At 40.7% G+C, this 14,242-nt stretch overlaps 1 protein-coding gene across 3 annotated transcripts in view; it reads left to right on the forward strand.

Moving 5' to 3' along the window:
- Nucleotides 1-10,456, forward strand: part of galnt13 (polypeptide N-acetylgalactosaminyltransferase 13) — a 36,526-nt gene extending 26,070 nt beyond the window's left edge. For 2 of the 3 annotated variants that reach the window (XM_030080930.1, XM_030080932.1), the window contains 2 exons: nt 2,439-2,666; nt 8,636-8,739. In XM_030080930.1, coding sequence (XP_029936790.1) covers nt 2,439-2,624 — 186 coding nt within the window. In that variant the 3' untranslated portion in view covers nt 2,625-2,666; nt 8,636-8,739. Of the gene's footprint in view, nt 1-2,438; nt 2,667-8,635 lie in introns of all 3 variants that reach the window. The other variant, XM_030080933.1, reaches the window with a different exon arrangement.
- The last annotated feature ends 3,786 nt before the right edge of the window (nt 10,457-14,242 follow it).

Here is a 14,242-nt window from a genome sequence, read left to right on the forward strand (position 1 = left end):
CTGGGGGTGGGGGCTGCATTTACTCTCGAAGGAAAACAGCAATATTCTCCTCAAATCCCATTCGCTCACAATTCACAATACATTTTGGATTCTACACCTCAAAAGCGTCCTTTATATTAACAATTCCGTCCCCCCCTCCCCACCGCTGGGAAATGGTTAGAAAAGATGGTATGGTATGTCCTCCATCCATGATTGAGATTTCTTATCTGCTGACAAGTAGATCTGACAAGGAGAAACCTTGAGGCCTTTCCAGCAAGCGCTGAACAAACCCTTGGAGAAATCCACTCATTACACTTTGTTCTCTGGGTACATTCTTAATATGAAAATTTTAATAATTCATAAATGAAGAAGACTTGGCTCTGCCATAAACAGCATTGAGGTCTCAGTACTATTAATGGATGAGGTTATTTTTAGCATCAGTGTGATGGACAAGGGCTGATATCGCTGAAGCTGGGGTTGCTACAATACCATTAACATTTCATCCAGTCATCGGTTTTCGTTTCACAGAAACACCCAACTTTTTCATATTCTTCCTGTTCTGATTCACGGCTGTCCCTTACAAATAGCTCACATGTGAAATCTCACATATCACATTTGATTGGCTTTGTTCAAATGTAAACTGAAATTTCAAATGTCATAAAATCACATGTGAATGTCACATTTCCTTGTGACTGGCTTTATTCACATTATGTATTTATACACATTATGTAACATTTTTATTTGTGTACATGAAATGTGTGTCATAAAGTCACATGTGAATTCCATATTTCCACATGTCATCGACTCTATTGACATGAGAATCAACGTTTTCACATGTGGAAATAAAATGTCATAAAGTCACATGTTTTCCACAGTTCCACTTGTCATACATTTCACACATGAATTAAAACTGTCACCTGTGGAAAAAATAGGTCTCACAAATTCACATTTCCATGTCATTGGTTTTTCACACATGAATTACAACTTTCATGTGGAAAAAAGTCGGTGCCAGAAAGTCACGTGTTTTCCACATAAACATTTTTAACATTTCATGTGAAAATAAATGGTCACAGGCAGCCTTCTGTGTTTCCACCTACTCAGCTGTGGTCTCAACCAGATATGAGCTCTATTCTTTGTAATTTGTCCAGCAAAAATTGCATACTAATATACCAGTTAAATATATAGTGACAGTCAAATCATCTCCCCAGCTTCAGCCTCTTGCAGCTAATTAACAATATAAGATTAAAAAAGTAAACCAAGTAATCAAATTTACTTTGTTGAATAGACATAAAGTTGTGAGTTGGTGCAGCAGAAACTGATACTGTGGTTATTGTAGTCGTTAGGAGTGTAAAAAAATATCGACAGGCAAGGCAAGTTTATTTGTATAGCACCTCTCAAACACAAGGCCAGTCAAAGTGCTTTACATGAAATTTAAGATGATAACAAGACTCAAAAGACACAAAGTAGAGTCATGAAAATCAACAACTAGAGTTAAATAAGACATAAAATCAAGATTTAAAAGACACAGTTCAATAAAAGGCAGTCTCCATACATTTCATAATTGAGTGCCTCGGGCTCTGAAGCCATAAGCATAACAGAATCTCGCTTTCCCACTCTCATCTTCCTGCAACGATACTTGATTCACTTGAGTATAGCTATATTACGTTTTGTGATACTGTATCGATTCTCAAAAACACTGTCAGTTTTTAATTTATAATTTACATGCAAAGATTTATAGCAGACACATCTTTTGTTGTATTTAAACCCCCGACCACTAGATAGCAGCGTTGCAATCTGTCTTCAGCCATTTGACTCTTCCACTCCAATGTAAACTGAGACAGGAGGAAGTAAACACATTTCGCGCACGGCTAGTATTGGCAAGTCTAGCTGACGGGTAACGTTACCACCAATGGCAAAAAAATATCAAAATATATAATGCAATATATTGCAATATATTGAATTGTAACCCCTGTATCATGATATGTATCGTATCACCAGGTTCTTGCCAATACTCAGCCATAGTTGTCATCCAATTAATAGATACTTGTCAAGTTGTCTTAGCAAACACCAGCTGCCAAAAAATAACTCTCAATTCTTGATTTTATCAAAAATCTTACTGTCTGTAATATTTCATCGTGACACAACAAAATTGCCAAGGTTTATTTAGTCAATACCATATAAGTGTGTACAGTATTTCAGTCCACACCCAATTACATTTAATACTTTTGGATAGTTTGGACAGAACCACCACCTCAGCCATATTAGCACAATACACCAATTAAAAATTTGTCACCACTTGCTAAACTGGAAAGCAGTTTCTTTGAAGCAAAGATGGATGAAATCAAGAATAATCAGTTAGTACTATTATATCAGAATTATGTTTTATTCATGTCCTGTCACACATTGGAGCCTCTCATCTTCACTGCCATCTCTCCATTTCATCCCTGACCTGCCTGCAGAAGCACACCTTCCTCCACATCATCACCCAGTCATGTCTGACCATCAGCCGTCTGGAGGACGGTACCTACGGCCCCACCGTGGAGTATTGTAACGACAGTCCTATGCAGACCTGGATGCTCCGCAACTACTCGCGCCTGGAGGTCTTTAAACGCCTCTATTTCAGTCCCACTGATTATTTTCTCTAGGCCTCACTCTTGGCTGGGGGTGTAGGGACTGGGATGGAGCAGGTCAGTACAACAAGGCTGTAGTCTGAGGCCCAGTTTTGCTGTAGTGGTGTAGCTTGTCATCGGCGTAGCTAGATTACTAGACTTAGATTAGTTTTCCTGGTTGTTGCTGTAGATGGTAACTTTGTAGCTGATTGTTGCTTCAGTTTTAACTGCATTTTTTATTTTCATGTTTTATCTCAGTGGACAAATACATGCAGATCTTGTTGTTATGATGTTGAACTTTCGCATATTAGTCAGAATGTGCATGCAAATACTTTTAGAAGGTATTTAGTAGCTATTACCGGTGACCTTTCAGAGAGAATGCATAAAGACAGGGATACAGACACATAAAGCAATGACAGATGTCATTGAAGATGGTGCTGTGTACAAGCTGCTATCTGAAAGACCTTTAGCCAGCCTTCATGCTAAATTAGATCTCATTTGACATTTATTTTCCAACATAAATATTTTATTTTGATGTGAAAATTCACAGGCTGTCCAGTGGACTGCCATTGCTCGGTGAATGATGCCTGAAATGGAGGAGGGTGTTTATTTTTAGCTGATTATTTATGCGCTGGCCAGACTGAAATGGGCTTGCCATTGTTTACAAGTTCTTTTGAAGTGATCCTTTATTGTGAACCTACCTTTCATGGCCCTGGCCTCTCGGGAAGTGAGTTCTGCATTTGAACATTTTCCGATGGCCTTGAAGCAGCTGTGTACACTGTATGCCACGTCCCTGTTGTAAAACCAATGAATCTAAATTATCGATGCTCTTCACATCGCTACTTGTCTCTGTACATGTTTTTTTTAAGGAATGTTATTTGGCTCAGCGTTTCTTTTCATTATGTGGCTGTTATTTATCTGCCTTCTCCAGTCTAGCTTTCTGTCTATCATTCTCTGTTGCCAGCTCTGCTCTCTAGGGTCCGTACCGCTGTATCTCTCAAAAAGGTAAAGAGCAGTTTCACTGTAGCATGCCACGGTTTTTGTGGCCAGCCAGAGTAAATTGGGTAAGCGGCTCCCGGGGCTGCCAGTCTGTGTCAGAGTTGTGATGGTGAAGTGACCTGCTGTTAGATGGCCTGATTTGCTGTCCCACCTCTCCGGACCTTGTGGCACAGCCAGGCACGAGAGGAGGACACGTACGCCGGGGCAGGGGATCATTAGGGCAAATGAGACTGTTGTCTGACTCTGCCTCATGACAGAGAGAGTTTGCTGTTTTTATATTTGTCACACGCCAGCTCAGTCCGGTAGAGTCCCATTGAGTGTCGGCACAAGCACACGTTAAACAGGAACTCTGCGCCTGTCAGCAAGTCCGGTGTGCTGCCTGGTGACAAAGGGGATAAATGTTCCCCACCCAGGGCTGACGGTTAGAAACGTCCTCATTTAATTAGCCGGTCTCAGCTGTGCGCACACACACACACTTGCTCCTCCGACGCTAGTTGGTTTGCTAGGAGGCTGAGATGGGAGTTTTCACTGCCCCAGAGGAGCCATGAAATAATTATGAGCAAAGGACAAGGCCTCCACATTTCTAATATTTTCATTAAATATGGAGAGGCTTTTCCTCCTCCCACTGTTATATTTGTGTTCTGCCATTTCTGCCACTAGAGTAGGCTGGGATATTTGAATGAAAGCAAAAATAGTATCGTCACTGCCTCAGCCATGTTCATATGATTTATAGATTAGACCTACCTCCAGGTTTGAGTTTGAATATGCCATTAAGAAATAGCCTACCTCAGTCGTCCCAGTTACTATAATGGCCAGTAGCGCTCGAGCGTGCCACTCGTATGTCTTTAAAACCACCTGGTTATCCTTTAAACTTCTAGTTGAGAAAATAGTTTAGATTCACCATTATCCCAAAAATGCATGGAGACAAGTGTGAGGCCCTCGAGGGTTCTGTAAAAAGGAATTGTTTTGTGTAATAAAACAAGAGCAGTCAAAAGTCTGTATTGTAGGGCTGCCTTATTGTTCTCTTTTTTTCAGCCTTTACAGCAGGTGTTTAAGGCTATATGCCACCTGCTCTCTTTGGTGTTGCTCTGTTTGAACAAATGTGCCCTGTAGGGCTGTCTGCAACGTGCACCTCGGTAAACAGGTGTGAGTGTGTGTGTGTGTGTGTGTGAACGAGCGCACGCACACGCACGCAGCTCTTTGTATCCAGGCAGAACATCAGGCCCTTGTGTTTTATAGCTTTGAGTGAAGCTTAAGCTCAAACATGGCCTCAGCCTCACTGTGTGCTCATTAGTTTGAATATCCTCTGTCAACAGTCAAGGCACAATCATATTTTAATGAAGGATTACCACCCAGCCTCAGGAAATATAGGAAATACTGCCCACACACATGTTTTCATGCTTTGCAATGTTACCTGCAGGTTCAGGCTTCTATTGTAGGTAAACGCGTATCATTATATTCCAGCAGTCTTTGGTTAGTATAATTTAATTCCTTTCATGTATGCTGTTGAATCTGAAATTGAGAAACTGACAACAATCCATCAATATCAAGTTTGAAAATTTAGAACCAGAATAGATGTTTCATTTTGTGGTGTGTTAACATGGATACACACTTTAATGGAATGCTAAACACAATTTTTTTTTTTTTTTAAAAAGCGGTATTGTCAGTATTGTCACTTGTCTGGGCAATATGGACAAACCAAATATCATGATATTTTTTAACCTCAATATCAATTTTTTGGGCAGCATTATATAGATGACTAGTAGTCATTCATGAAATATTTAAATATTGACTATCACTCATTAGTAATGTGGATATGAGGTCTGAAACAGGCAGAGACAAATAATACAACAGCTAGAATTGTCTAACAAGTTCAGAAAATTGCATCTCTTTACTGTAATACTGTAATGCAGCCTTTAAAACTAGGAAAAGACAGTATTCATGCCATATCAAAATATTATGATATGATATGATGTAATCCTCAGCCAACAGTTACTGTTAATAGGCTGCAGCTCATTGGAGCAAGTGCATGCTATAATGAAAATAATAATAAAAGTGGATTACCCTCACTCATAAAATCACCACGGCATTATTTTAGGTATAATGGTATTTTTTAGGTATATTTTAGGCTAGGTATAAGACTGTGTACACATTGTAGTTTTAGACTGATACTCGTCTCCTCATACCTAAAAAACAGAAAATACCTGAGTTGAAATCATACTAGCCATGACAAACAAAAAAATATATTAGTTTTGACTGTCTCACACACTCACTGCTGTTTCCAGCACCATGGTAACAGCTCTCTGATTGGTAGAATTTGTTTAAAGAATTGTGGGTAATGTAGTACCTGTGCATTAAAGTTGATCTCATAAAAACAAAGCTGAATTTAGACTAAATGGCCTCTGGAGGGGCAGATGCCGTAGAACAACGGCATAGCTGATGTTAAGTGCATCTTGAACAGTTAATATTTTATGGCCAATTATCATATTCTCCATGGCAATTATCAATGGGAATTTTACTTCTGGAGCCCTTCGTGCCAGCTCTATTCCTCCTCAGCAAAACCCTGCGTTTGAGTCAGGAGAAGAGAACTGGCAGACTCCTCTCTGTAGAGAAAGGACACAAGATTCTCACAGTTTCATGATGATTTCTACACCTAATGATCACAGTAATTTCATCCAAAAAAACTGCACATTTTAGTTTACCATCCCTTTAAATTCCAAGACTACACCAGGTTTTCTTCCAGACGCTTTTGCACATACCAATATTACAGCACTGTACGGTTGTTTATTGGCAACTTCAATGGAACATACATGTTCCAATTTGTCTGTAAGTTGTTTTTTTTTCCCAGTAGAGGCTCCATCTTTGAGTGGACTCCACTCCTCTACATGTTATCGTAATGATCAGAAAAGCAACTTAAGCCACTCAGATACAAAATTGCAGAACTGTGTTACCTCTGAGGAAATGGACATAAATGGTTAATCAAGGCCACTGAGACCCTCTCCTCCTGCCGTTAGTGGGGAGTGTTATCTATGGAGCTTTGGCTGTGATGGCAGCCAGCCATTGATTTCTCCATGTTCGCATGGTGCTTCAGCGCAACTCAGTGCTGCATTTTTTCAGTCTAGACGTTTTAAAAGGGGGTACACTATATCATGGCATTTATGTGATCGAGCTATAGGAGCAAAGAGAAGATTAGGATGTGGAGTTAGCATGTGGAAATTGTCAGGAGACAGATTTGAAGTCACTTATGCACGTGCATCATGTGCTGCTTATACTGCAAGGCTTATAGAGTAAACTCATTAAATGGTAAGGATCATTTAAAACTAAAATCCACTCCAAAATAATTAATTTATTCCCATAATCAGTGACAGTTTGGCTCTTATTTTTGAACATCAACAACAACATCATCCACAACAGATCTGAATGAAGATGTCATCCGGAGACAAAACCTGGAACTGCTTCATTGTGGATTTTCATTGACCACTGATTGGGAACTGATAGCCGTGCAATCCAAATGAGCTTTATTTCAGTGTGTTGAGTTGTAGAGCATAAAATATACTAATCCCTCTAAAATCATTCCAGGAATTGTCACTGTGGCCACAAAATCAGCATCTCATTACTGACAGTGTAGTGGCACTAATAGAAAACAGCACTAATCACAATGAAGATTAAGGGAAACTCCACCCCAAAACACAATGCACTTTGAATTTCTGGGTTCATTTTGTTGTTTGCTGGTGTATTTTTCTTTTTCCCATTGAAAACGTTTCAACAGTCTAAATTATAAATAACAGGTTTTGATGTCAGCCTCTCAGAATCAAAGAGCAAGGACTTATTTCTAGAGTACTTCTTTTTAGACATTTTGCACCAGTGTTCGAGGGTTATACAGTGATGAATCCAGCATAAAAGAGGCAGAGACAACCAAGGTCTCCTCTGACAGTAGCCTAAATAGTCCATGATGCAACACAGCCACAGGGCATGTTACATTTTCAGTAAGCCGTGCAACTCACTTTTACCCTCTATGCGAAGTTTGTGTATGTGAATGCATACTGGTTCTGTACATCCCTCTTTTTGTCCCATGGGTTGAGTTTCTGGACCCAAAGTGGTCACTGCAACCAAAATAGTGCTGTGCGAGTTCTTGATGGCTGTCGGGTGCCGTTTTAGTGCTGACCCTCCTCAGCTGGTTAAATGTACGACACTAGCAAAAAGGTGTCCCTGCAAAAGTATCATCCCTAACATCTTTAAACAACAGGAGCAAGCAACTGCCAACACAACTGATTAAAACATAATTTCATCAAGCAATAATTTGGCTAGTAATTGAGAGAAAAAAATCATCCCGTTTGCAACTGCGTTCCTTGTCACAGTTGATTTGTGTTACGATATGTAAAAGCAGTTTCCTCTTTTCAGCTCTTTGAATCCCGAGCACCTCCTCTCCAAAATCAAACGCAAAACCTCAGCGGCACAGTGGTAAATAATCATGAACATCACGATGGCTTCGACGTCGTGCATGTTTGCTGTGTTGATGTTGTCAGTTGCATACAGAATGGCTAGACACCTCCCTCGTATTTGCCTTACATTTGCTGAGACGGAACGGCAAGCACACAAGAGCCCCTGAGCCCTTTCCAAGAATAAGACCCAGGAACTTTGACACTGTTTAGTGGAAAATGCGTATTTTTCTTGACTGGAACCTGCTCTCTTGCTGTTTCTGTTGCTATTGCCTTCGTAACATACATGCACCGAATGCAACAAGCTCAGGCAGGTTCTCTAGAGGATGTCAAAAGGCATTCTTGGAAATGTAGAAAATAAATAACTGAAGTAGAAGTACATGAGGAAGGTCAAAGGAAAGAGAGGGCAACTAAAAAAAGCAAACACTTCACAACACAGATAAAAATAACTCCTTGAATACATGCAGCATCACAAATATTTGATGGTGTAAGAGTATCAAAGGGTGGAATTTTCCTTTTAACCTATATTTGAGGAAATGTATATTCCTGTCACATGTGCCTGTTTATCCCTGTGTAACTGCCTCCGTGGCTGTCCTGTTGTCTCTGCAGCGTCTGACCCTGCTGCACGTGAACAGCAACCAGTGTTTGGACATGCCCTCTGAGGAGGACAAGATGGTCCCCACCCTGAGAGACTGCACGGGCAGCCGCTCGCAGCAGTGGCTCCTCCGCAACATGACCCTGAACGTCTGAGTCCTCGCCTCACCACTCTCCCGCCACCCTGTCCTCATCTCCACCAGTGCCGGCTCCCTACACCTTCACCAGGTGGCTCTTATCACGCACATCCTATGCCTCCTCCTGTAATTGCCCGGCCAGCGCATACAGGGATCCAGGCAGCAGTGGCCTCTGGTGCTTTATGGAGGGTCCGGGGACGTCTCCTCTTACGGCTCACCACAGGTTTGATGGAGGCTGCGCCTGCCATTCAGCCCACATAACAAGCCGTGGCTTCGGTGACTTCCTCATTGTGTCCAGACAGAGGGGATGATTTGCGAGAACCGGGTTCTGTGTGTGTGGAGAACGCTGATATCAAAGCACTGTGTAAGCCAGCTGCTAGCCAGGCATCTGCTGTGCTGCTCAGACTGCTGCTTCACTCCAGGACTTAAAAACAGAATAGCATTTATACCACAGAGTATTACACTGTACATCTCTCCATAGGTCTGCACTGTCAATAACCTGCCTTCTGCTGTGTACATACAGTATGTCAGTATCTAGGTACAATCCTCAAGGGAGGTGATTCTTTTTTTCATGACACTGTGCTGCACACTTTCTTTCCATATCCGTGTCTGAGTTACAGTGGACTAATGGGAAAGCGAATTTGTTTATTGACAATTCATAAGGACATTTGGAGGGAGAGAGAGAGAGGGAGAGAGAAAAGAAAACTAAGCTGAAGATCCCAAACTACAGCACCGTCGTCCATAGAAAATGAACGCAGGAAGAACAGCGCAGCTACAACATCCTCCCTCTTTTAAAAATAACAACATGAGCAATCACATCATGTTCCATTGTTACAGAGGAGTTATAAACAGCGTTGGAAATGTGAAGCTGCAGTTCTCTGGACCTGCTCCTCGAATCGATAGCTTGTATGCCTTAAAGTTAAGTTTATCGCAGGTTGGTTAAGGAATTGAAAGACGTGGCTGAGAATAAAAAAACAATAACAACGACGTAGCACTCTGATAAGTTCAGATAGGATTCATTTTGAATGAATGTAATAGGTTGCCCTACGTGGACACGCATTCTTCTGAAATATTTCTACTGCACTGTGGCGCTTTTTGTTCCATGTGCTACTATCAATGCTGAGGGCCTAATTATTTAAAACTGTCATCATGTCGATCAGGTTGTACATGATTTCCGATTCTTTCTATTGAGACATTGATATTTTGAGCAAAAACGATGTCTTGGAGCTGTATGGTTGCGTGTGCCTTTAGAATGTTGATTGGTATTTGTCCGTTTTTAGACGACTGAATTATTTTGTTGTTAAAAATGAGAATGTCAAGTCTGTTTTCACTTCAGGGTAATGGTACAGTACAGTATATCAGTATCCAGTAAATGTCATATGTCATGAATACTGTATGTCATCACCATATTTATGCTTGACCAAACATTCAGTTATACATTATCATTTGTCAGAAAGTCAGTATTCAATATCTCAGTATTCAGTCAGCCCCCCAAAACTGTGACAGGCACTTTTCGCTACATTGATGACCTGGATCAGATAACAGATATCACTGTACATAATACTGTTGACATGTTTCTATCATCATTGTTGTTTTACATACAGAACCAGTTATTTTTCTAAGCTGCTGTAAAACTTGAACACTCCTTTAAAAAAAAAAAAAAAAAGGACATTGAATGGTCTAAAATATCATGAGGTATTGCAATGTTTTATTTAGAAATATGGTAATAAAATCCAGTGCTTACCTTGGTTTTTCAAATTGCAGTGTATCTGGGAAGTCATCATCTATCCCATGAAACCAATTGTCAGACTACCTAAAGGACCTGAGGCAATTGTACATGAGGGAGCAACTAATGGTGAAATACTATCGATGCTGCTTGAATACTGAATCCTTGGCAACTGTCTGCTCGGCATTCAGACTGAAATTCAATCAACTCTTTCATATTGTGTACACATATTTATTGTTTCTCATTATCTTAAAGTGCATGGTACTACAATAGGAATGTAGTTTGTGTTTCAATGTACTGGTCGTAAAGTGGCGTTACCTGTTTGTACCTTTTGCCTTTTTTGTACAAAAAAAAAAAAGAGAAAAAAGGGGTGAAAAATAAAACTTTGACTGAACCTATCCTTAGTATTCATTTCAGTTTCAACCAGCTAATGAAACTTCAATAAATCAATTGTTTATTAAACCGTGCTCTTGAAGCTTTTAAGACACCCGTATATCTCATTATCAGCTTTCTCTCGGTTGGAGGAGAGTGTGTTGGCTTTTATGTGCAACATCTGCTCTTGTAGTGGCCATTGAAGGATAAAACATACAGCCGAATGCCTAAACAAATGCATTGTAATGGATGCAACTCTCCCCCTCGGTTCTATACATATAAAAGCCGCTGCCATCATCACCTACTTAGCAGCACCTTTGAAAAGGCTCATTATTTAGGAAGAAAAAGGCTTGTTCTTTTTGACAAGACTTTAGCCTTTTCAGGGTTTAAGAGGCAAAGTTATATCTACTTTGAAGGGACAGAAAGACAAGACGGGAATAAAAGTTGGCAAATGTCCAAATGACACTGGACAAGACAATTATTACTGAAAACAGTATTTAGCTTTGTCATGTTGACTGCTCTGGGCAAAGTAATATGGGTTTTGTAAGACTGACACTGATTCTGTTTTGTTTTTTTGTTTTTTAAACTTAAGATGTGGATAGCCAAAATCCAGTATCTTTGAATTTTGAAATCACTATGTAAAAATATAATTAAGAAAAATATTATTAGAGTTAATCTCTCTCAATAAAATATCTAAACAACAACAACAACAAAATGAACAAAGAGAATATTGAAAATGCAAAATAAATTCTGTCAACCACAAGAAAAAGCTAGAGATTATCTTCTTTCATACTGGAGGGAGGACATGAACATGCTGAAAGCTGATAGGTCAGATATCTGCCAAATATATCAGTAAACTGATGAATCAATTTAACCCTAGCCGGTGTGTTGAAGGCCTACATTTTTACAGTACATAGAAATAGATATGGAAAAAAAATCTGCTTTTATTGCACAGGAGGCACTGATGGAAAATTTTGGGCAGCCTAACTCTCCCCACCTGTGCAGCACTTTTTTTCATTTCTCTCACTTGGGAGCGATGGGTGGCCTTTTAATAAATATTTGTATATCTCTCCAAGGTAACCACTCCAGAGTTATTAATGGCCTCTCATGGCGCTGACATCAGCTGCACGACACATCAGCACTTCAGCAGCATCTCAGCAGGTTCCCTGTAGGACTGAGGCAATCAGCCGGCCTCACACCTGTAGAGAGCCGAACCAGGACGGCAGAATGGGCCCGTGGGGATAAGATAGCCAGGCAGTGACCGGGCCTGGGGAGTCCATTAGGGGGGTGAGATGGTTTAAAATAATAGCCCTAATGGAAGCCTTATCTGACATGGCTTACTGTGGCTCTCAGAGGTAGAACGTGATCAGAGCTTCTCACCATGGAGACTGCCAGCCCGTTAACTCTTTCAGCTCCATTGCTCCAACTGCACGGAGCGTGGACTCATTCTGGGTAAATCAGCCTCTACAACGATAAAACACGGCTATGCTTTTAATCGGGGCCAAACATTTCATCAAATATTATATTGTCAAAATATTAACAAATATCGTAATGTGGCCAAGTGCAATATCCATATCATAGGAACTACAGTTTTCTGATTAAGGTAAAATGTATGAGAAAACATCATTATGAATGGCATATTGTGGTGCTACAGGGATGCCCGGGCCTACAAACTGTATTCTCCAGATGTAAGAAAATGTATGCTTGGCGCAGACTGCAGCAAAAATGAATCATGAATTTGATAGATTTTTTTTTAACCGTATCGTTCAGTCCCATTTTTAACCAAGGCAACTTATAAACACTTACAGCTCCTATGGTTATCACCCTGCTGCTGCTGCATGACTAAAACAACAGTAGCTTATGTTTCAGGCATTTAGCTGATGCTCTTATCTAGTGCAACTTACAGTGAGTAAGTAGGATATCAGAGTATGGCCCAAGGACACTTTCAAAGGACACAGAAGCACAGTCTCAACTTCTAACCTTTTGATTATGGGATTGCCTCCCCAACCTGTCTCTGAGCATTAGGTCGTCATGCCTAGTGGCTTTTAATGCTCCTCTGCTGTGATTTCAAATACGATGCAGCACATCTTTTGTTTGCCCTGTTTCTCCATACTGTTTTTCTGGTGTCCTTGATTGTGTGCAGGTCTGCCTGTCTCTCCCTGTTCAATATATGGCAGTCCATCTATAGTGAATCCAATAATGGGCGAAGGGAGAGTGGAGGAGAGAGGGGATAATCAACTCTCTGGATGGGCCCTTTCTTCTTACTCAAGACCAGAGGAGAAATCTTGCCCTTAATTGTTGAGGGGACCTGAGGTTCCAAAGCGCCTGCATTGAAAAGCAGCTTTAATTAGACACGGTTTGAGGCTAGGAGTCTCAGTGGGGGTCAGATCCTCTGCCACAGGAGGCACAGCCGTGTGCATGCACACACACACACACACACACACACACACACACACACACACACACACACACACACACACACACAGAAAACACAAACGCACACTCACAGACAGTACCATCCAATACATGTCTTTAAATGTGCAGAGCAAGGATTCAACTGAAATGTCTCTGATGCATGTTTGCAATCTCTTGAGTAATTTTTTATTGATTTGCAGGGAGGAAGTGGCTCTAACAAGCTTCTCCTATGTGATAATCCCCTTTTAGCGACGAAAGCAGTGATTAGGAGGAGGAGCCCTGCTGCTTTCAACAGTAATTGTGTAGTAATCAATCATCAATCACTAGGCACTGTTCCAGAAAAGACTCCTGTTCAGATGCTATTTTTGACCTCGGCAACAACTAATAAGGTCTCGCCTCAGTTAGCGAAGTGAAAACCTACACAGTATAGCAGAAATTGTGCTGCATTTTTTTTGTATTGTATCTATACAGTACTATTGATATAATACAGGGGAAACTGTTGGTGTTAGAGATATTGTTCTCATTATCAGACAATCTTTTGCCTCAACCCAGAGTTTCCTTTCCAATGAGATACTGCTGTCACTCCACAGCTCATGAACAGATGTAATGTCCTTTCATTACCACAAGATGCTGACAGTTTCATATGTCCCTCGGATACTCCATCTTTTGACCCACTTGGAAGCACTGGTTCAGTGAGGCCGCTCTGTCCATCCACCAAATGGTTTCACATTACATGTCAAGCATGGAGCTAGGCCTGTTAGTGCTCCAGTATCCAGTGAGCATGCTCCAGATCATGTTAAAACCTCATCTTTGCCAGGAGAAAATCATGTCTTTCATGAGCAGAGGATTGTTGGTTTAGAATTCAAAAATCAATAATGTGCCAGCAAAACAAGATTACAGAGAATTTTGAATGAGGAAGTAGTGAATTTGTGGGGGCAAACGGAAGAACAAATCCATCAGACCTAACATCAA

The sequence above is a fragment of the Myripristis murdjan genome, chromosome 21, assembly GCF_902150065.1.
Source record: "Myripristis murdjan chromosome 21, fMyrMur1.1, whole genome shotgun sequence".
Taxonomy (NCBI): domain Eukaryota; kingdom Metazoa; phylum Chordata; class Actinopteri; order Holocentriformes; family Holocentridae; genus Myripristis; species Myripristis murdjan.